Source organism: Bombina bombina, chromosome 7 (assembly GCF_027579735.1).
Source record: "Bombina bombina isolate aBomBom1 chromosome 7, aBomBom1.pri, whole genome shotgun sequence".
Taxonomy (NCBI): Eukaryota; Metazoa; Chordata; class Amphibia; order Anura; family Bombinatoridae; genus Bombina; species Bombina bombina.
In genome coordinates this window covers 497,979,080-498,003,835 of record NC_069505.1, presented here as the reverse complement: position 1 = coordinate 498,003,835, position 24,756 = coordinate 497,979,080, and the positions used below count along the sequence as shown (strand labels likewise).

Here is a 24,756-nt window from a genome sequence, read left to right as displayed (position 1 = left end):
CCAAAGCCATATATGTCTGCTATTTCTGAACAAAGGGGATCCCAAAGAAGCTTTTACAACAATTTGTGCCATAATAGCACAAGCTGTTTGTAAATACTTTCAGTAAGAAACCTAAAATTGTGAAAAATGAATTTTTTTTTAATTGTTTGCTCGCATTTGGCGGTGAAATAGTGGCATAAAATATATCAAAATGGGCCTAGATCAATACTTGGGGTTGTCTACTACACTACCCTAAAGCTAAAATTAACCATGCAAGCTCCCTACAACCGACCTAATTAACCCCTTCACTGCTGGGCATAATTTACGTGTGGTGCGCAGCAGCATTTAGCGGCCTTCTTATTACCAAAAAGCAACCCCAAAGCCATATAAATCTGCTATTTCTGAACAAAGGGGATCCCAAAGAAGCATTTACAACCATTTGTGCCTTAATTGCAAAAGCTGTTTGTAAATAATTTCAGTGGGAAACCTAAAGTTTGTGACAAAATTTGTGAAAAAGTGAACTTTTTTTTTTATTTGATGACATTTGGCGGTGAAATGGTGGCATGAAATATACCAAAATGGGCCTAGATCAATACTTTGGGTTGTCTTCTAAAACAAAATATATACATGTCAAGGGATATTCAGGGATTCCTGACAGATATCAGGGTTCCAATGTAACTAGCGCTAATTTTGAAAAAAAGGGGTTTGGAAATAGCAAAGTGCTACTTGTATTTATGGCCCTATAAATTGCAAAAAAAGTAAAGAACATGTAAACATTGGGTATTTCTAAACTCAGGACAAAATTTAGAAACTATTTAGCATGGGTGTTTTTTGGTGATTGTAGATGTGTAACAGATTTTGGGGGTCAAAGTTAGAAAAAGTGTGTTTTTTTCAATTTTTTCCTCATATTTTATATTTTTTTTATAGGAAATTATAAGATATGATGAAAATAATGGTATCTTTAGAAAGTCCATTTAATGGCGAGAAAAACGGTATATAATATGTGTGGGTACAGTAAATGAGTAAGAGGAAAATTACAGCTAAACACAAACACAGCAGAAATGTAAAAATAGCCTTTGTCATTAAGGGTAAGAAAATTGAAAAATGGTCTGGTCATTAAGGGGTTAAAAAAAAAAAAAAAAAAAAGCTTCAAGTGATAGTAGGCCATAGACATGTAGCCCCCTAATGCAACGCGTTTCTCGGCTATAAAATCGCCGTTTCCTCAGGCATATAGGCACCTTACTATCTCCTAAACCTTTATACAATGAATAACCAATTAGAACAAAGGATAAAACACACCCCCTTGGAGGCATGATTAAACACATGTGTGTACAATTAAAGTTTCTTTGTGAAACAGCACCTAATAACAATTACTATGTATGACACATATTTGAAATCTGATGGAACACTTACAGTTTAGCACCCTAATCACACCTATATGCAATATCTGATTGTAATATTGTGTTGTGTCCACAAAGTTAAGTTTTATGCAAAATTAAAAGCTCTCTCAAAAATACCTAAATTGGGAGACCAGCCTCGATACTGCTTTATACTTAGTGGAATATATGGTATGTTTGCTTACTTTATTTTAAAAACGTTGTGTCATAGATCCATTGCTCTCTTTCATGAGACCCTGATGTTTTATTCAATCTGCAGTGTGCAGCTTGTGTAGAATAGACCCCTATTGGACTGTTAAGGTCACATGTGTATAGAGACCAATCATAAAATCTCATGTTTGCAACATCACTAGTTACTAGGCAGTCAATAATAGAACTACCTAGTAACTAGTGATGTTGCAAATATGAGATTTTATGATTGGTCTCTATACACATGTGACCTTAACAGTCCAATAGGGGTCAATAATAGAACTGCCTAGTAATAGAACTGCCTAGTAACTAGTGATGTTGCAAATATGAGATTTTATGATTGGTCTCTATATACATGTGACCTTAACAGTTCAATATAGGTCAATAATAGAACTGCCTAGTAACTAGTGATGTTCAAATATGAGATTTTATGATTGGTCTCTATATACATGTGACCTTAACAGTCCAATAGGGGTCAATAATAGAACTGCCTAGTAAGAAGTGATGTTGCAAATTTGAGATTTTATAAATGGTCTCTATACACATGTGACCTTAACAGTCCAATAGGGGTCTATTCCAGACAAGCTGCACACTGCAGATTGAATAAAACATCAGGGTCTCATGAAAGAGAGCAATGGATCTATGACACAACAATTTTAAAATAAAATAAGCAAACATACCATGTATTCCACTAAGTATAAAGCAGTATCGAGGCTGGTCTCCCAATTTAGGTATTTTTGAGATAGCTTTTATTTTTGCATAAAACTTAACTTTGTGGACACAACACAATATTACAATCAGATATTGCATATAGGTGTGATTAGGGTGCTAAACTGTAAGTGTTCCATCAGATTTCAAATATGTGTCATACATAGTTGCCAACATTTGAAAAAAATTTCCAGGGACACTTTGCAGCTATCAATTACCTGCATGAAATATTTAACCACACCCCCTGCCCTAAAGCCCCGCCCACTTTGCCAAACCCCCATAATTAGCACAATTTTGCTCCGCCTATTTTTATGGTGCAGAATATATATATATATATATATATATATATATAAAATTAAAATATGAAAATAGAAGTAGAATGTACAGAATGGAATTAATGAAATAAATGGCCCATGCATCATATACTACTGCTATCTCATTGTGTTGAAAACATTCCAATTCTCCTACTTACATTTTTATGTAAACCATTCAACGGAGATCAGAAATCAATTTTGTTGTACAAACCACTACAATGTTATAGTTAATGGCTCTTTAGAAGCCACTCCACTGCTTATGTTTTTAAATGGATACCACCACCCTGTTTCTGATCCACCTGATAGGATTTCTGTAGTTTCAATTTCCAGCCTTTACATATTTTATTGAACTTCAATGGTTGAATGAAATATATACGAGAACATACGTTTTGAAACATAATTTAATAGAAACAATATGTTAAATATATTAAATCAATAACAATAAATAAATGTTACTAGAACGTTAAATTAACGGGGGGAAAAAAATTCTCACCTTTTCCAACTTTTGCAATATTTTTTTTAAAACAAACTGTCATAGTCACATTTGTAGACTTAAATGTGATGTCATATAACTATATTTTTAACTGTTAAAGCATTGAGTTATGCTACAAGACAAATAATATATATATAAATTTTCTATTAACAAAAACTCAAGTATTGCATAAATCAATCTTTGTAGTGAACAGGCCCATTTCCTCAGTTTAATTCAAGCTTAAAGTTTATAGTTCAGGTTTCCAAACTGCATGCCCTTCCTCTTCAGGTGCTCTCTTCAGCATGTTTGTTGTTCTCTCTGTTCTCTTCGTTGTTTTAAGGTTTTGTATGTGATCGAACCTGCTTTCTTAACAAGCTCAGTGCTTCCATTCGTAACAGGAGACAGATGAAAATAAATTAACTTTTGCTGTCAAAATGCCAACTAGCGTATTTCTAATTCCTGTAGACTCATAATGAACACTTGAGGAAGACTTCTTGTTTGGTGTCTTTACCTAACTGATTCCTCAGTTCTGTTTGTACCTTTCTCACCATGTTAAATATGGTTTCACAATACGCGTTACTGTGTGGAATCAGCAGTAGGTATTTTGAAAGTTTGCAAAGAAGAGGGTACATTTTCTGGCCAGATGATGGATGGGTAAGATTATAAATATTTTGCCATATGCTATCAATCCTTACTGAACTTTGATCTTGCTCTTCTGTCAATCCAATCTCTGTGTTTCTTGATATTTGGTACAGTTCGTACTCACACTGCAAACTATCAACCTCTCTGTCTGCAATAATACCAGGAAAGTTAGTGAGGATGTCCATTATTTCTTCAAAAGATACAAACAGGCGTTTTCTTGGCTCAAGAAATCTTGCAGCTCTTAAAACTGTATTCTTCATGGGAAACCTTTTCTTCATGTAGCCAAGGGCTGCACAGTAAAATTCCCTCACATCTGAGTAAAAAACTGTGATGGCATTTTCATTTAGATCATCCTCATGGACTCTAAGAGCCTGTCGAGCAGCAAATCCAATAAACAATTGCCTGTTATCTTTTTGGTTTTCAGTTGAACAGAAATCAACATCCAACAATTCTTCTGTTTGGTTTGCTAATATTTCAGATTTCACAAGTTTGCTGATTAAATATTTATACAATTCCATCATCTCTTCGTATAAAACATGAACTTTTGGTTCATTTGATTGCAGCATTATGTTGAAGTTGTCAACTTTGTTAAGAACTGCATGAACAAAGAAAAGGTAGATCATTGTTATTCTATTTTCGTACAGTGAGACTAAGCGTTTTTCTCTTTCAGTTCCCTTATTTATTCCTCTGCCATCTTCTCCATCACCAAAGTAAGTGGAAAAATAACCTTTTAGTGCATCCCATTTAGAAAGAATTCTTTCCACACATTTCATTTGTCTTAGCCATCGCGTTGAGCAGTGCTTCAGTACTTTCCTGACATCTGTATTGCAGAAAATCATAAAGTCTTGTAAATCTTCTTTTCTGGAACAGGCTTTTTCAAAGTGATAATATGTGTCAATTATGAGGTCTTCAACACTCACTGACAACATTTTTGCAGCTCGCTGACTTAACAAATGGGGCAAGTGGCATGGACAGCCCACATCAAACACTGTTGATTGTTTTACTTTTATTCTGCTCAGCACACTGTTGTGTCTACCAACCATCACACTTGCGTTGTCACTGCTGTAGGCCACACAATTTTTCCAATCCAATGCTTTCTTTGAAATGACATCATTTATCCCATTAAAAATGTTTTCTCCAGTTGCTTTGTTACAAGGAAACATGTCAAGTAATGATGTGATGACATTTATTGAATTTTTTCATGGTGCCTTAGTAAAACTGGGAACAGTTTATCTTCGCTATCGCTGCTGCCATCGGTAGCCAAGGAAAACCATCCTTCACTAGTGTCTAACAATGAATTTAACACTTTCTTTTGTGCTTCTGGTGCTATAATACCATTGCACAAGTGCGTAGCTTTTGTTCTTCCACATGTAAATTTTGAAGAAACTTCTCCTGGAAACATTTCTTTGAAGAATTTTGCAGCATGGTCACTGGACAGGAATGCAATGTTATGTTCAATCATAAATCCAGTCCAAAGCACTGCAGCTCGGTTGGCCTGTTCATGTACTGGAGCTGTGTTAGCCGTTGATGCCCAGCTTGTTATTTTTTTGCTCGATATTCCTGCACAATACATGTCTGCCTTTAATATATGGACTTGGGATTCTATGTGCACTCTGATATCATTAATGCCACCATGTGCAATTTTTATATCTTTAGAACAGTATGTGCAAAAGGCATATGAACTATCCATTCTACTTGCCTTAATAAACAGAAATTGAGAAGGCCAAATGGAGTTAAAATGGCAAAAACGTTTTTTTCACGCAGCTGAATTTTTTTTTTTTGGTGGGGGCACTGACATTGGGTTGTCCTTGATTGCTGGTCTCACTGACACCAGGTTGACACTCATTGCTGGACTCGCTGACATCAGGTTGACCCTGATTGCTGAACTCACTGACATAGGGTTGACCATGATTGCTGGATTCAATGACATTGGGTTGACCCTGATTGCGGTCTAGAAGAATAGGACTTAATTGTCTTCTCTCTTCTGTATTGTCTGAGTCTGACAGAGAGATAGGCAAATCTTCAGCTGTCTCTCTCTCTCTCTCTCATATCGCACAGTGTGACTTTGTTCTCCTCGCTCAGTGGACCTTTGCTCTGCTATCCCTTTCTCAACTGACAGAGCAAGACTTGGTTGCCCTCTCTTTTTGACAACTGTTTTAAGTGGCAGAGCAGAAATAGGTCTTCTTCGCTTTTTTCCCTTATTGGGTGGTATGGTTTCCACTGCCTTTAATCTCTTGAGTGGCAACCTCTGACTCAGTTCTCCAGGCTCTTTCTGAAATGGAAGAATCAGACTTTGTTCCTCTTCAGGCAGTCTCTCAGCTGGAGGAGTGCCACTTCCATGTCCTTCCTCTTCAGGCACTCTCTCAACTGGAAGAGTGCTACTTGCATGTCCTCCTTAAGGCACTCTCTCAGCTGTCTCTCCTTGCTCTTTAGTTCAGTGATGTGCAGTCACTAGAGGCAGGTGAGGCAGTGGTTCACCTCTCATATGGGCAAAAATATATTTTTTTTATTGGCTTTAAAAAAAAAATTGTAAATTTTTTCCCCCAGCATTTTTTTTTCTCACAGCTATATGTTGTGCAATGAAGAGGCACAATCAGGTCTGCCCACCATTACACAACATGCTGCGCCATCTACTGGATGCAAGTGGTTAAGATCATTGCATGGCTCATTAACTGCTTATTTGAGGCAGTCCTATTTGGGCTGAACCAATCCAGTGAGAGGCATTAGTAAGTGGAACATAGGGTTGGGGCTGGATGTTAAATCATATAAAACAAAACAAAAACGCAAAAAAACAACTTTCATATATTTTGTTGCTGTCCTGTGAACCTGCTAGCTTTGCTAAAGTGAAAAAGAGAGTTCTGTTCTTCCCCTCTAAGTGCAGTGGAATGTGCCACTGTCACTTCCTGAATCCTTACAGAGCAGGAGAGAGGCACAGAGAGCAGTGTTTCACCCACATCTTATTAAAGTAAGATTTTACTGAAAGATTCTGTTAGTTAAAATGATAATTTAATGAATGTGGTTTAGTGTTTGTTTACTCTTTTATAGCACGGTCGTTTTTGTATTTTGTTTACTCAAACTTTACACCCACTAACTTAGCAGCTTGCCTCTGTACTTCACACTAAATTATAGACTAATTTTCTGAACTCTCTGTAGCTCTGCTGTTTTATGACTTTAAAATGCAGTGGTCCCCCCCCCCTTGTGTGTGTGTGTGTCTCTCTCTCTATCTATCCATCTCTCTCCTTATGTGTTGTTCTCCCCCATGGTCTCTTTCTCTCTCTGTCTCTCTTCCTCCCCCTCTGACTCTCATCCCTTATGTAATGAAAGAATCTATAAGCATAATTTGCAGCATTAAAGTAAAATGTATGTTTTAAACATATTTTAATGGGCATGGATTTCTAGATCTCATAATCAGAGCAAGCATTGTGTTATCTGGCAAGTGTTTCTGTTACAATCCTTTTAGACTAAAATCAGATGTTTACTAAATTGACCAGTTTTCCAAGACACCATTTAAAGGGACATGAAACCCATATGCAAATTTAAATAACTTTCCAATTTACATCTAATATCTAATTTTCTTTATTCTTTTGATGTCCTTTGTTGAAAATCATATCTAAATATGCTCAGCAACTGCTGATTGGTGGCTGCACATAGATACCTCATGTGATTGGCTCACCCATGTGCATTGCTATTTCTTCAACAAAGGATATCTAAAGAATGAAGGCGTATCCTAGCCACTGCCTCACCATCCTCTGACGTCACTGCACGTCACTGCACGTCACTGCTTTAGTTACTATATCATTTGGTGTAGCAACATCTACCTGTCTTTGTCCTACAGGCCCTTTCTTATCTGTGGTACCTTTCTCAGCTTTCTTCTTAAAGAAATGTAATATGCTACGATTTTTCGAGCTCATCTTTTCTTTCTCTAGATAATTTGCTTTCTCCTTTAATAAAAACAAAAACAAAAACTGTATGTACTCTAATCTGGGGTTAATATATAGATAGTTTTATAATCTAGTTTGCGTCAAGAAATCAATCGGCAACTGGCAAATAGTTGATGATCCCTAAATACTTTTACTCTGGGAACAATATATATATATATATATATATATATATATATATATATATATATAGTTTTTAATGGACAGAGGCCAGGCAAATTTAAATGGACACTAAACCCAATTTTTTTCTTTCATGATTCATATAGAGCAGCAATTTTAAGCAATTTTCTAATTTACTCCTATTAATTTTTCTTCATTCTTTTGCTATCTTTATTTAAAAAGCAGGAATGTAATGCATAGGAGCCGGCCCATTTTTGTTTGAGAACCTGGGTTATGCTTGTTTATTGGTGGCTAAATGTCAGCCACCAATAAGGAAGCACTATCCATGGTGCTGAACCTAAAATGGGCTGGCTGCTAAGATTTACATTCCTGCTTTTTAAATAAAGATAGCAAAAGAACGTAGAAAAATTGACAATAGGAGTAAATTAGAAAGTTGCTTAAAATGTCATGCTCTATCTGAAACATGAAAGAAAACATGTGGGTTTAGTGTCCCTTTAAAATAAAGGTTATATCTTTGGCACCCTATGAGGTACTCCTGATGAGCCGCAGGGGAAAATGATGATCAGCTCTATTATGGAAAATTGTGTTTGTTACCAAACAGATGCAATAGAGGCAAATACTTAAGAAAGGAGGTTGATAAATACTGCTTAATTTCCATACAAATACTCTTACACAATCTATTACCAGTGCGTAAATTAACCTTATTAGTAATTCTCAGTCAAATCATTCAAGTGGAACTCATCACCAATAACCTTTACTGCATAAAAAAAATTGACAGAGGAGAAATTTGCTAAATTATAAAGAATATAACATAAAATATACAACTCTGTAGTTCAATGTCTAATCATACATGGCTAGGGAGACAATGACAAATACGCCCCAATAAATAACAGTTTATCTTGAGCAAAGCACTCAACCCATATTAGAACTTTAGAAGTTAGTAATTACAATGGGCATTCTGTGTCAAAGTTTTAAAAGTGATCTAATCAGCTGTGGGTGTTCCACTTTTCTAGCTTTGACTCAGACATGATCTTTGTAAATCAATAAAAATAAGTATGTAGCTTTGAATATATCTGCACTAGTGGAAGTGGAAAGTAGAGTGTCCCTAGCATGACAATACTTTCAGGGCCGGTGCAAGGATTTTTGTGTACACAGGCGAAGGTGCATTTTGACGCCCTCCATTAAAGGGACAGTCTACACAAAAATTCTTATCTTTTAAAAAGACAGATAACGCCTTTACTACCCATTCCCCAGCTTTGCACAACAACCTACATTGTTATATTAATATACTTTATAACATTTAAACCTCTACATTTCTGTCTGTTTCAAAGGCTCTATAGACAGCCTCTTAATCACATGCTTTGGTATTTGCTTTTCACAACGTGAGACTGATAGTTCATGTGGGCCATATAGATAATAATGTTTTCACGCCTGAGAAGTTTATGTGGGCCATATAGATAATGTTTTCACACAGTACTAAATGCAACTCAATAGATAATAAATAGTCACAGTCATGTGATCAGGGGGCTTTTAGAAGATACTTAGATACAAGGTAATCACAGAGGTAAAAAGTGTATTAATAGGACAGTGTACACCAGAATTTGTATTGTTTTAAAAGATAGATAATTCATTTATTACCAATTCCCTAGTTTTGCATAACCAACACAGTTATATTAAAGGGACAGTAAAGTCAAAATAAATCTTTCATGATTTAAATAGGGCATGTATTACCAATTTTGCTTTGTTCTCTTGGTATTCTTTTTTTTTTTTTTTTTTTTTTTTTAGGACCATCTTTTTAATTTATTGTTTATTCGAGGTTTACACAACCATTATCAAATGTCAACAGAATTCACACAGTATACATCCTTACATCAAAGATGTTTAAGAGATCTAACAAATAATCTATGTGGACCACCTCAATCAGTTCCACCACAAAGTGTTATAGACATTCTTATGTGTAGCCGATACAACAAACCTCATTAAATGGTATTCTTAGTTGAAATCTAAATCATGTGCTAATTTCTTAGACCTTGAAGACTGTCTCTAATCGGAAAGCATTTTGACAGTTTTTCACCACTAGAGGGTGTTAGTTCATGTGTTTCATATAGATAACATTGAGCTCCGGCACGTGAAGCTCCTAAGAGCAAGCACTGATTGGCTAAAAATGCATGTCTGTCAAAAGAACTGAAATAAGGGGGCAGTTTGCAGAGGCTTAGATACAAGGTAATCACAGAGGTAAAAAGTATATTATTATAACTGTGCTGGTTATGCAAAATTGGGGAATGGGTAATAAAGGGATTATCTACCTTTTTAAACAACATAAATTCTGGTGTTTACTGTCCCTTTAATACACGTTTTTCCTCTGTAAATACCTTGTATCTAAGCCACAGGAAACTACCCCCTTATTTCAGTTCTTTTGACAGAAATCCATTTTAGCCAATCAGAGCTGACTGCCTGGAACTCCCCATGCGTAAGCACAGTGTTATCTATATGACACATGAACTAACACCCTAGTGGTGAAACACTATCAAAATGCCCTGCGAGAAGAGGTGGTCATAATAAGCAAAGCTATAAAATGAATATTTATAGCACGGCGTGTTATAAAGAGACAACTGATTATATGTAGCATTTGTTTCTATATACAGTCATACTACAGGGAGAATTCTAGAGCAGCTAATAAGGAGTTATATCACCAGCAGACTGGTTATATACACCCTGTACAAACAGCTGGCACTCTGGCTATACACATTTTCCTGCCCTCTGCTGCAGGAAGTGCCAACATTTTGCAGAGTGTGGGATTTTTAGTTGTGTGATGCGAGGCTCAAGTGGGCCATATGTTATGCAGGGGGGCACATAGGGGCCAGACACTGTGGAGGTGGGCATATGGGAACAAGATATTATGCAGGGGGAACATTGGGTCCAGATATTGTGCAGGGGGGACATATGGGGATATTAGGAAGGTGGCACATAATGGGGGGCAGCAATTATGCAAGGGGAACATAGGGGACAAACATTTTGCAAGGGGCACATTAGGGACCAGATATTATGCAGGGGGGGGGCATATGGGGGCCAGACATTGTGCAGGGGGGCATGGGGGGCAGATATTATGTAGAGGGGCACATGGGGGGCATATATTTATGCAGGGTTAGCACTAAGGGTCAAAATATTATGAAGGGGGGATGGGGGCTATATATTATATGCTGGGTGACACATGGGGGCTATATATTATGTAGGGGGGACATAGAATTCCTATCTCAATGCTATTAGCAAATAATCTGCCACTCAGCTGTTATTTTATTTGTTATATCTGCTGGTAGAGATATTTTTCAGTAAAGCTTCTTAATTTTTTAATTACCCTGGCTATAGCAAATGATCTGCCACTGTTATATACAGTTTATTTGTTATGATCTAATCTGTTGGTTCTGTAAGTACCGATATTTTGTAGTAAAGCTTCAGAAGGGTACTGCATCTCTGTACTTACAGAACCAACAGATAATAACAAATAAACTCTGTATATATTATAACAGTGGCAGATCATTTGCTAATATCAGCCAGGGTAATTCAAAAATTAAGAAGCTTAACTTTACTGAAAAATATCTCTACCAGCAGATATAACAAATAAACTGCATATAACAGTGGCAGATCATTTGCTGAAAAATATCAGCCAGGGTAATTTAAAAATTAAGAAGCTTTTACTATTTTTTAATTACCCCTCAGATTTGCGAATCTACCTGGTTGTTACAGTTACTTTATAATAATTTGTCATTTTATTACCAGTATTTTTTCCTAGCATAACAGACTGTGCCTGACAAATAAAACTTACTTAAGTCACAAATGTATATTTTTTTAAAATAATTCATTCTGATTTCATTGTACTGTTTCACTGTTTAGCAGCCTAGCCAGAGTGCCTAAAACGTTTTATTGCAGCCTGAGAGCAGGTTCATAATATGCGCAGCAGGCAGCCAGACTCTCACCTCTCACAGTCTCGACTCACTCTCGTCTGGTCCAGATCGGCAGAGCCTCAAATCAGAGGATTACGGGGCCCGGTGTGCGACAGCGAGTGACACTCTCAGCTGCTCACTTGTCAGACAGTGTCCTCCAGCCTGCTGCCACGTGTTCCTGTGAGATCTTCACACTCCTCAGTGCTCTAGTGAGCGGCAACGCGGGGTCACGTGAGATGCCCCTGGTGACATCACGCCTGCTCATCGCTGATTCGCTGCTGCTGACCGCGGTGCGAGAATTACAAATTCAAAGGAGGGTAGGGCGGTCCTCAGAGTGTCACGATCGCGGACGCGCTACTGTTTATAGCTCAAAAAAGCACTGCAGCCTGCTACTCTTGCCGGGACAGTCCGGGACATTTAAATGGCCGGGACCCGGTCCCAATTTCCGGGACTGTCCCGGCAAAAACGGGACAGTTGGCAAGTATGGTCATACATTGTAATTGTTATTTGGTACTGTTTCACAAAGAAACTTTAATTGTACACACATGTGTTTAATCATGCCTCCAAGGGTGTGTGTTTTATCCTTTGTTCTAATTAATTATTCATTGTATAAAGGTTTAGGAGATAGTAAGGTGCCTTTATGCCTGAGCCCACTCCCCAGGATGAAAGGTCTGTCTGCTCAAGAAATCTGCTTCTCAGTTGTCCACTCCTGGAATGTGGGTGGCAGATAGAAGACAATCGTGGGCCTCCACCCACTGTAGAATGTGAGTCACCTGCTTCATGGCTAAGTAACTCAGAGTCCCTCCCTGGTGGTTGATGTTGGCCACTGAGGTGATGTTGTCCAATTGGAATCTTATAAACCGGACCAACGACAGTTGAGGCCATGCTGATAGGGCATTTTTAGATAGCTCTCATATCCAAGATGTTTACGGAAGGAGAGGACTTTTCCTGAGACCACAGGCCCTGAGCCTTCAGAGGTCCCCAACCAGCTCCCCAGCCATAGTTACAATTTCCCAGGAAGGTCTCAGAAAGCAAGTCCCCCAAGACAGATGTTCCTGCGACACCCACCACGAGAGAGAGTCTCTTGTTAGAGGGTCCAGATTTATCCTCTGAGATAAGTCCAAATGATCTCTGTTCTATTGACGGAGCATACAAAGTGGCAGTGGTCGCAGTTGGAACCGAGCAAATGGAATGATGTCCATGGAAGCCACCATCAGACCAATCACCTCCATGAATTGAGCCACAGTTGGATGGAAAGCAGACTGGAGAGAAAGGCAGGAAGCAAGAAGTTTGGTTTTTCTGACCTCCATCAGGAAAATCTTCATGGACAGAGAATCTATTATAGTCCCTATAAAACACACCTTGGTAGATGGAACAAGAGAACTTTTTTCCAAATTCACCTTCAACCCATGGGAACGTAGAAAAGACAACAGCATCTTTGTTTGAGATTGGGCTAGTTGAAAAGATGGCGCCTGAACCAAGATGTTGTCTAGATAAGGCGCCACAGCAATTCCCTGGGATCTGATCAACGCCAATAGCTCCCCCAGAACCTTTGTGAATATTCAGGGAGCCATGGCCAGACCAAATGTTAGTGCAACAAATTGGAAGTGCTTGTCCAGAGAGGCAAACCTCAGATACTGATGGTGTTCCCTGTGAATGGGAACATGAAGGTATGCGTCCTTTAGATCTATGGTCGTCTTAAACTGACCTTCCTGTACCAAAGAAAGAATGGAACGAATAGTTTCCATATTGAAAAATGGAACCCTGAGGAATTTGTTGAGACACTTGAGGTCTAGAATGGGCCAAAAAGTTCCCACCTTTTTGGGAACCACAAAAAGATTTTAAAAGAATACTAGACCCTGTTCTGCTGAAGGGACATGAACAATAACTCTCAGATAATATAGGTATTTTACACAGCCTCCTTCTTTATTTGGTTTGAGGACAGTCTTGACAGGAGAAATCTGCCCCTTAGAGGGCAAGACTTGAATCCCATTCTGTAACCCTGGGATACTATGTCCACCGCCCAAGGATCTGGGACATCTCGTATCCAGGCTTAACAAAAAAGAGAAAGTCTGCCCCCCACCAGATCCACACTGAAATCGGGGGCAGAACCTTCATGATGATTTAGAGTCAGCAGAAGGCTTCTTGGATTATTTTCCCTTGTTCCAGGGCTGGTTAGATTTCCAAGAAGTTCTGGGTTGATCTGGTTTAGAGAAAGTTGATGACTTCTGGAACGAAAATTAGAGGTATGACAACCTCTAGGTCTATTTTTCTTGTCCTGAGGTAGGAAACATCCATTTTCACCTGTAATCTCTGAAATGGTCTCTGCCAGACCAGGTCCAAACAGAGTCTTTCCCTTGTAGGGTAAAGTCAAAAGTGTGGCCTTAGAAGAAACATTGGCTGATCAAGATTTTAACCACAGAGCCCTGCGGACTAGAACCGTGAAGCTAGACATCTTAGCTCCCAGATGAACTATCTGCATATTGGCATCACAGATACAGGTATTGGCCAATTTGAGAGCTTTGATCCTATCTTGGCTCTCCTCTACTGTAATTTCTTGTGTAATAAGATCAGGCAATGCATCACACCAATAGGAGGCTGCTCCCGCAACCGTAGCAATACTCGCTTCTGGCTGCCACTGTAACCCTTGATGTATATACATTTTTTTTAAGTAAGCCTCTAGCTTCTTGTCCATTGGGTCCTTAAAAGAACAACTATCCTCTATAGGAATGGTATTTCTCTTAGCAAGAGTAGAAATAGCTCCTTCTACTTTAGGAACAGTGCGCCATAAGTCACGAATATAGTCAGCCACAGGAAACATCTTCTTAAAAACAGGGGAAGGGGAAAAAGGAACTCCTGGTTTATCTCATTCCCGAGGAATAATGTCAGACATCTTCCTTGACTCTATCCAACTTTGAAGACTTTGTGGGGTTGACAGCAACCGCCGGTTCATAGTCGTCTAAAGTAGCTAGAACCTCCTTCAAAAGTAATCGGAGGTGCTCAAGCTTAAATCTAAAATTAACTTCTTCAGATTTTGAAGATTTTTCTGCTAAAGTGTCAGAGTTTGAGATCTCACCTTAAGAAGCTACTGAAGTATCATCATCAGATATCTGAGTAAGAGTGGCTAATTCAGTCCTAGTATCAGAAACCTTAGCATTAGGAAAGTGTTTAGATTTTTTCTTGCGCTTACCCAAGGAAGGGAAAGCTAATAAAGCTGCTGTTATTGCAGAGAAAACCTGAGCAGCAAAATCCCCAGGTAAATAAACACCCCCAGGTGGTTGAGAGGACACAGAAGACACAGTATGAGCAACAACTAAGGCTTGGGACCGTATGAGGAGAAGGCTGAGGCATGTCATGCACAGCAATATCCTAAGAGACAGTTGGCTCAAAAGGGAGTAATTTATCTTAAAATTTCAAAGTTTTAGCTAAACAAGAGGAACAAAATTGCATTGGAAGAAAAACATGGGCCTCTAAGCATAATAAACATTTATCTATAGAGATGGACTGATTCTGTTCAGAGTCCATGCTATGGTGTAAAATTCCCACTATTAGAAATAAAATGAGCAAGTAAGGTAACAATAAAACCATTATTTATCAAATCAATTAAAATGCAGGTAGATAAATCAAACAATAAGTATGTTATAGAAAAAACACCTCAGATTGCCTGAGGCTCCTACCAGCCAAGAGGAACACCCCACTAGCAAAATAAAAAAATGGATCTTGTGTAAGAGAATTCTTCTCCTTTTAGATGATCCTGAAGGAATGTTACTTGACTATATTGCGAAATCCGCTGAGTAACAAACTTATATGCAGCTCTGATAGAAGAAAAAGATCGCTATCAATCTCCACAGCTCTGCTCCGTAAAACCAGAAGTAGGGTCACGTGAGCGGACCCAATAAAAACTGCGCAATACCTCAGACAGAGAAAAGTGTGCGAAAAAACAAACAGTTTAAAAAGCGGCTTCACCGTTTCACCTCTTACAGTTAAGAAGTATCATGAATGTCTTCAAATACCCTCAAATCAATAAAAAACAAAATAGGATAATAATCAAGCCCTTATTTAGCCTCTTTCCCTTAGCCAATCATATTGTAAGTGCCATACTGTGAAAAATAAAAAATTGTGACCTCAATATGATCCTCAAGGTGTGGCAGGCACTTCGCTCCCTACCATGGACCTGCAGGAAATAGAAAGAACAGAGTAACCAACTCTGTCTTTCTGCAAAGGGGTAGCAAAGTGTTAAAAGTAAAGTAAAGACTTCCTCGCCACATTTTAACTGCTAAAAGCCACCACTACTCTTTCTCAAGAGATTGACATGGACACAACTAGAACCCAATCCTTGCTTGCAGGGAAAAGTACCCATAAAATAATTAAAATCTTCAGACACCAACTTCGCACAACCTCCATTGACAGAGGCAAAGAGAATGACTGGGGGTTATGGGTAAGGCAGTTACACTTAACAGCTTTGCTGGGGTGCTCTTTGCCTCCTGCTGGCCAGGAGTTGAATATTCCACTAGTAATTGGAATGACGTTGTGGACTCTTCATGTCATAGGAAAGAAAATATATGCACTGTACATCTTTCATTGATATACTGCTTATGATAATCTATGTAAGCACCTTTGTTTTTGTGTCTGTCCTGAGGGTTTACAGATGTCAAAAATACCAATCTTCAATCTTTTACGTATGAAAAATGTGTTGAGTCTGCGCCACCGCTAGTCTGGCTGTAAAGGTCTCTGGAAGTACTTTCGAATATAAATCCATTCTGGGGGTTTGTAGGGCTCCTAGAGGGACAATTCTTAATTTTTTGTAAACCAGGGGTCTTCTCTGTGAGCTCATCGTCAGTGCTGAATGCAAACCTTATATAATATGCGCTGCTCCTTTGTAACTAGCGGCCGGGGAGGAGTTAGCATTTAGTAAGATCTGAAAATCTAGTACACGGCTTGATGATGTAGCTCTTAGAGGTATGGGGGACGATTTATTAAAATGCGGACGGACATGATACGCTGTAGTGTATCATTATCATTGCACAAGCAGTTCTAGTGAACTTCTTGTGCAATACCGCCCCCTGCAGATGCAGGGGTGTCAATCAGCCCGATCGTATAGAATTGGGCGGATTGAAGGCCGCAGCCTCAGAAGCAGCGGAGAAGTTATGGAGCAGCAGCCTTAAGACCGCTGCTTCCTAACTGCTGTTTCGCGTGGAAAAAAGGGGAACAAGAGCCATTCAGACCTTGTTAAATCTACCCCCAGGAATCTATCAACACATAGTTATCTCATATCTGGAACTAGAAAACATGTTCATGCTACATTAACATTGTTGTTTACAATAACAAGGTATAAAACTTTCTTAGAAGCATTATCCTTAACCCTTAAAACGGCAAACTTTCCCTTTAAGTATAATGTCCTACAATATGTAATCTCATTTTGATTGATATCAGTTGGTTGGGCTTTGGTTCCTAGTTAAATCAGCTAGCTTTCACCTAAGTTAAAGGGACACAAACCCAAAATTTTTCTTTCATGATTCAGCTAGAGAATACAATTTTAATCAACTTTCCAATTTACTTCTATTATGTAACTTGCTTCCTTCTGTTGTTATCCTTTGCTGCAAGGTTTATCTTGTTAAGCTCGGGAGCAACAAAGAACCTAGGCTCTAGCTGCTGATTGGTGGCTGCATATATATAGATTGTCATTGGCTCACCCATGTGTTCAGTTATAAACCAGTAGCGCATTGCTGCTCCTTCAACAAAGGATCACAAGAGAATGAAACAAATTAGATAAAAGACGTAAATTAGAAAGTTGTTTGAAATTGAATTCTCTAACTGAATCATGAAAGAATTTTTTGGGGTTTCATGTCACTTTAATAGTTAGAAAACCCCTATATTTTGTTATGTAAAACCAACTAGGATCCAAGAGAGATCCATATTACCTGTAGTGTTGACTAAAATGAGGAATATTAAACAAATGCACATTTTGTTACTCATATATATCGTATGTATTTTTACTGTATATACAACCTGTGTAAGTTTAACAAATGTACTACGCAACTCCTCAAATAAAAAAAATTAATTCAAACCCTAACCGTACCCTTACTAAATCATGAAACTTTATTTTGAACTTGACTGTCCCTTTAAGTATCTCATCTTGTGGTTGTGTATTGCTATTTCAAAACTAAAGTGATTGTCTCATTTTTAATTTAGTTTTATTTATCTTTGAACTTTTGCAAAGTTTTGTTATTGTGCATATTTTAGCATGAACTAGAGTTGTGCAGTGCCAAAAAAATTAAGTTAGTCCGAATCTTTCTAAACGAATATTTGGGGGAAATAGATTCCACAAGTATTTGTCTGATGCACTTTTTGGTATTCATTTGGTTTTAAATTAAACAAATACTGAATATTCGTGGAACATTTACATTCATTTTCATTAAAGGGACAGTCAACACCAGAATCTTTGGTGTTAAAAAAGTTAGATAATCCCTTACCCATTCCCCAGTTTTGCATAAACAGCAGAGTTATATTAATTTTTTTTAATTTTTTTTACTTCTGTAATTACCTTGTTATTTTAAGACTCTGCAAACTGCCCCCTTATTTCAGTTCTTTTGACAGACTTTCATTTTAGCCAATCAGTGCTCACTCCTAGGAGCTTAACGTGCATGAGCTCAATGTTATCTATATGACACACATGAACTAACGCCCTCTAGTGGTTAAAAATTGTCAAAATGCTTTTAGATTAGAGGCGGCCTTCAAGGTCTAAGAAATTAGCATATGAACCTCCTAGGTTTAGCTTTTAACTAAGAATACCAAGAGAACAAAGAAAAATTTGTGATAAAAGTAAAGTGGAAAGTTGTTTAAAATTGCATGCCCTATTTGAATCATGAAAGTTTATTTTTGACTTGACTGTCTCTTTAAACAATTGTCAATGTTCCTTTGCTACAGGTAAAAAAGTTCACCTGTACCCCTATATTTACCTCTAGCTCACTGGAGAGCCGCTCTAATCCCAACCCTTCTTCACAGAGCCCCTGGCTGCGCTAATAGGAGGCCTAGCATGGCGGATCCATCTGTTAAAGGGACAGTCTAGTCCAAAATAAACTTTCGTGACTCAGATAGGTCACGCTATTTTAAACAACATTCCAATTTACTTTTATCACCAATTTTGCTTTGTTCTCTTGGTATTCTTAGTTGAAAGCTAAACCTAGGATTTCTTAAACCTTGTAGGCCGCCTTTTATCTGAATGCATTTTGACATTTTTTCACAACTTGAGGGTGCTCGTTCATGTGTGCCATAGAGATAACACTGTGCTCACGCATGTGAACTTACCTAGGAGTCAGCACTGATTGGCTAAAATGCAAATCTGTCAAAAGAACTGATACAAGGTAATCACAGAGGTAAAAAGTGTATTAATATAATGTTGATTGTGCAAAACTGGGAAATGGGTAATAAAGGCGTTATCTATATTTTAAATCAATACAAATTCTGGTGTAGACTTTCCTTAAAGGACCTTCTCTCTTAACGCAAGCTCTGGGATCCGCCATGCTAAACCTCCTATTAGTGCTCAGAGAAGAAGGATCAGGTTAGCGCGGCTCTCCAGCATTCTAGAGGTAAGTATTTAACCAATTAAAGGTAATTTTAAAGAGAACAAATGAATACTGATGAATTTCACCACTATTTCTTTGTTTACTTTAACTTTTGTTGGTGAATTCCTTCGGATATTCGTTTTCATGAATAATAACATAACAAATTAACATCTCTAGCGTGATCTGTAATATAGGGTATTTTTTTTATTAATTTGTTTGGTAATGTGTTAAAGGTAGTGGAGGGCCCTCTAGTGGGCCTGTAACAACATTAAGAGACAACTAACGAAGTCTGGAGTGCTCTAATGTTGTGTTTGCTACATTGTTGCAAGTGGGGAGGCGGGTGTTTGTGCTTACCTTTATAGGTCCCTACAGCAGTGATCCCGGCCTCTTCTTGTTCTAGACTTCAAGGAGAAATCTTTCCCGCCCACCCGTCCCATGGGTTGAAGAAGGTGGTGGCAAAAATGCGGCTTGGTGAGGTAGAAGGAGGCCCCAGCAGGGGTAGGCCTAGTTGAGCCAGCCTTTTGTAATATAGCTTCCACCTTTTGCAGGGTGGTTGTACGACTCGCCAGCGGAAGGTTGCCTTATTGGGCTGGGGGAGATGTGCCCTAGCTGGCGGTCAAGCAAGGCTCTAGGTGCGGGCATCGAGAGAGAAGAGTGACGGTCTAGAAAAAGGGAGGGGTTACGCCCACTAGGTGCTGGCCTAGGGGTCCTCTCCCTTCCGAATGCAGGCTGAAGATCTCTATCATCATAGCTCTCTCTCATGCCGTGGGGGGGGAACAGCCGGGTGTCCCGCTGCCAACCTCGAAGGAGCCTTGGCAGTCTGTCAATAGGGGTTAGTTTAGGGTTAAATGCCGCCACTGTATAGTTACGAACTTGTTACAAGTTCTAGTTATGTATATATATATATTGAAATATGAGTGCCTAATATTGGATAATATTAGCCCAGCAGATAACGTATTACGGAATAGGTGGTTTGTCTCTTAATGAAATCCAATTTACTTGTTACCTAATTTGGTTCATTCTCTTTGTATCCTCTGTTGAATAGAGCAACAATCCACTACTAGGAGCTAGCTTAACACATCAGGTGAACCAATGAAAACAGACATTTATGTGCAGCCAACAATCAGAAGCTATCTCCAAGTACTGCATTGCTGTCCGTGAGCCTTCTTTAGTATGTTTTTAAAAAAAGAATACGAAAAGATCCAAGAAAAACAGATCATTCAAGTAAATGGGAAAGATGTTTAAAATGTCATGCTATTTCTGAATCATGAAAGTTTAATTTTGATATTACTATTCCTTTAAAGGGACAGTCAACACCAGATTTTTTATTGTTTTAAAAGATACACGGTTATATTATTACACTTTTTACCTCTGTGATTACCTTGTATCTAAGCCTCTGCACGTTCGTGAGCACAGTGTTATCTATATGAAACACATTAACTAACACCCTCTAGTGGTGAAAAACTGTCAAAATGCTTAAAAATAAGAGGCGGCCTTCAAGGTCTAAGAAATTAGCATATGAACCTCCTAGGTTTAGCTTTCAACTAAGAATACCAAGATAATAAAGCAAAATTGGTGATAAAAGTAAATGGGAAAGTTGTTTAATTACATGTCCTATCTGAAAAATGAAAGTTTATTTTGGACTCGAAAAAACGGTCGTTAATGACCAATGACGTACCCTGTATGTCATCAGGGGTTTGAAGCTTTGGAAGTGATCCTGTGGCCCTCTCTGCATCGGATAGCAATGGTAGCAATCATTGGTGGGTGAGAGTCATTGAGGGAGGCAGGTGTGCAGCCATCGCTTGCTGAAACACGTCAGAGGGGGGCGGGGTCATGTGCAAGGGCATGCACAGGCGCAGGGGCACCCACGGAACCGGAGGTGGGCGCGTGCACGGGGGCGGGAGCGCTACACTATGGAATAAATTGTGAAGGGAAGCAGGGAGAGCGTAGGGGGGGACATTATATCTAAAGGATCTGGGTGGGGGTGGGAGGTAGGTTATTAAGGCGGGAGGGGAGCAGCTACACTACAGAAAAATTGTTTTTTTATTTTTATATTAACAAAAAAAGCTAATTTTATGGCAAAATGGGTACTGGCAGACATCTGCCAGTACCCAAGATGGCGGACAATAAGGTAGAGGGTGGAGGGTTAGAGAGCTGTTTGTGGGGATCAGGGAGGTTGGGGGCTAAGGTTTGGATCCTACACAGCAGAAAATATCCTTTTTTTTTTATTAATTTTTTTTTTTTTTTTATCCTTTAATTTTAGTACTGGCAGACTTTCTGCCAATACTTAAGATGGTGGGGACAATTGTGGGGTGGGGGAGGGAAGAGAGCTGTTGCGAGGGATCAGGGGGTGGGATTTATCAGGTGTGAGGCTGATCTCTACACTAAAGCTAAAATTAACCCTACAAGCTCCCTACAAGCTACCTAATTATCCCCTTCGCTGCTCGGCATAATACAAGTGTGGTGCGCAGCAACATTTAGTGGCCTTCTAATTAACAAAAAGCAACGTCAAAGCCATATATGTCTGCTATTTCTAAACAAAGGGTATCCCAGAGAAGCATTTACAACCATTTGTGCCATAATTGCACAAGCTGTTTGTAAATAATTTCAGTGTGAAACCTAAAGTTTGTGAAAAAGTGAACAATTTTTTTTATTCAATCGCAGTTGGCGGTGAAATGGTGGCATGAAATATACCAAAATGGGCCTAGATCACTACATTTGGTTGGTTGTTTATTACACTACAGTAATTAGGTAACCACACCCTGCAACTAGCAAACACTGCACAATGCAGACTGCAAGGTATGGTTCTCTTATTAACTGTTTCACTGCTGGACCACACACAAAACTGGCCTTAGAGAGAACACTGACCATTATTTATTTTTGATTGCTCCTTCCCTATTACCTGTGGGGTAAGGTATGATGACCTAAATGTGTATAGCTTAGAGGAGAGAAGGGAAAGAGGTGATATGATAGCAACTTTCAAGTATATTAAAGGGTTTCGTAAAACTTAGGCTGTGAGTATTTAACATAAAAAGGAAAATTCAAGAACAAGGGGTCATAATCTTAAGCTGAATAGTAGTAGATTCAGGAATAATTTGAGGGAGCACTACTTCATAGAGAAGGTGATTGATTCATGGAAAAAACTTCCACAAGAGGTAGTAATGACAAACACTATAGGGGACATTAAAGGGACATAAATCCTGTGCATATTCTAAAAGGGCTAATTAATTAAAAATAGTTTGCATACATTTTTTTTAAAGATTGCTGGTAAGTATTTTAAAATAATTTTAAAAAATAAGCAAATGAATTGCATAGCTAAGCTGCCTGGAGCAGCCATCTCCACCCCCTTATCAGTGTTTAGACACAGGCATCGTATTTCAACTGAGTTCACAGCTTCTAGGCATGCTCCAGCAGATAATCCCTATGCACTTTTGCATTCTACCGAAACAACAATATATATAGATACTGCCATAGAAGGAAAAGTGTGGGGGGAGTTAGAGCTTTACAATTCAGAAACTAAAAGAAAGGGTTAATGGTGAGGCACTGCAGTATAAGTTTGCAGTTAAAGTAATTAAAGTACATATTATATTTAGTCTCTATCCCAACTTGTTTAATGTCCCTTTAAGAATGCCTGGGACAAGCATAAGTCTATCCTACACACTAGATAAGTTTATACTTTTTAGGAAATATCAGGCAGACTTGCTGGGCCTATGGCTCTTATCTGCCGTCATTATCTATGTTTCTATCTTGAGGTAGGTTCATTAATATGTAGCGTGGGGTCTATGCTTGGTATAGGATGATTGCTTATTGGAGTGTGAGATGATCTGGTGAATGTAGCTAGCAGACAGGAGAACGATATGAGAGAAGTTTATTATAGAATAAGAAAGAGACTACATTTTTTTTATAGGAAACAAAGCGAGAGGCATCTGAGTAAGGATCTGGATGATACAAATAAATAATCTCAGTTATTATAGGTTGATGTGGAATCACTTAAACCAGGAATTCTACCATCCAAGCAGAGATTATATTTACATTTTCAATGTATATATCAAACACTCTGACAGTTATATTCTCTTATAACAAGTTATGCTCTAAAAATATTTTCATTGTATTTTCATTTGTATTTCTCTGCATTATCTCTCTTTAACATAGTTACAGGCTAATGCTATATTAATATAGAAATATATTTTTCTCACAGGAAAACGAATCTGTGTCGGGGAAGCCTTGGTCCGCACGGAACTCTTCCTATTCTTTGTCACTATCCTACAAAACTTTGACCTGAAGTCTCCTGTCCCAAGAGAGGAGTTAGACATTACTCCAGAAGTGTCTGGACTGGGAAATTTCCCCAAACCTTACAAAGTAGCTTTAATTTCTCGTTAATTGGTGATAAATGAAATTCTAACATTGTAAGGAATTGCAGCTTCAATGTAAAACAAATCTTGTGACAGGTCTAACATATTTAACAGGTCACCTTCTGCACATGTAAAACCTCACAGATTCATTTTTCACATGTAAATAGCTTTCCCAAACCTTACGTATTTTTTCCTCACGTGCAAACTATCCCCAAAAAAATCACAGGACCCTTATTCACATAGGACTTTCAAAAACCTCACAGGTCTTTTCTTCACATGTACAGAACTTTTCAACATTACAGGTCTCTTCTTCACATGTACAGAGCTTTCCCAAATCTCACAGGTCTCTTCTTTACATGTACAGAGCTTTCCCAAACCTCACAGGTCTCTTCTTTACACGTACAGAGCTTTCCCAAACCTCACAGGGCTCTTCTTTACATGTACAGAGCTTTCCAAAACCTCACAGGTCTCTTCTTTACACGTACAGAGCTTTCCCAAACCTCACAGGTCTCTTCTTTACACGTACAGAACTTTCCCAAACCTCACCGGGCTCTTCTTCATATGTACAGAGCTTTCCTAACCTCACAGGTCTCTTCTTCACATGTACAGAGCTTTCCCAAACCTCACAGGTCTCTTCTTCACATGTATAGAACTTTACAACATTACAGGTCTCTTCTTCATATGTACAGAGCTTTCCTAACCTCACATGTCTCTTCTTCACATGTACAGAGCTTTCCTAACCTCACAGGTCTCTTCTTCACATGTACAGAGCTTTCCCAAACCCCACAGGTCTCTTCTTTACATGTACAGAGCTTTCCCAAACCTCACAGGTCTCTTCTTCACATGTACAGAGCTTTCCCAAACCTCACAGGGCTCTTCTTTACATGTACACAGTGTACCAGGTGGCAACCGGGCCATAGAACAAGCTATTGATGCTGCTGTTCGTTCCTGGCAGACTGCTTCTCATTCTGTTTTGCATATGTAAATATGACCCTGGGGATAGTCTCCCTAAGGGTGATGGGGGAAACCAGACGTGGACTCCTTGCCCAATGTGCATAGAGGGATATGGCTGCACCTCACTGACGAGGCCCAAAGGAGGCCAAAGCGATCATCTGGGGTTGTCATGTTCCTTGTTCAGA

The 24,756-nt window shown here is 38.7% G+C and overlaps 1 protein-coding gene across 4 annotated transcripts in view; it reads left to right on the top strand.

Moving 5' to 3' along the window:
* The window catches only part of LOC128666864 (cytochrome P450 2G1), a 162,187-nt gene extending 138,512 nt beyond the window's left edge, over positions 1–23,675 (top strand). For all 4 annotated transcript variants that reach the window (XR_008403277.1, XM_053721667.1, XM_053721666.1 and 1 more), the window contains one exon: positions 23,464–23,675. Coding sequence is in view for 3 of the 4 variants with exons in the window: in XM_053721667.1 (XP_053577642.1) it covers positions 23,464–23,645 (182 nt within the window). In the remaining variant the exon portion in view is untranslated. The remainder of the gene's footprint in view (positions 1–23,463) is intronic.
* The last annotated feature ends 1,081 nt before the right edge of the window (positions 23,676–24,756 follow it).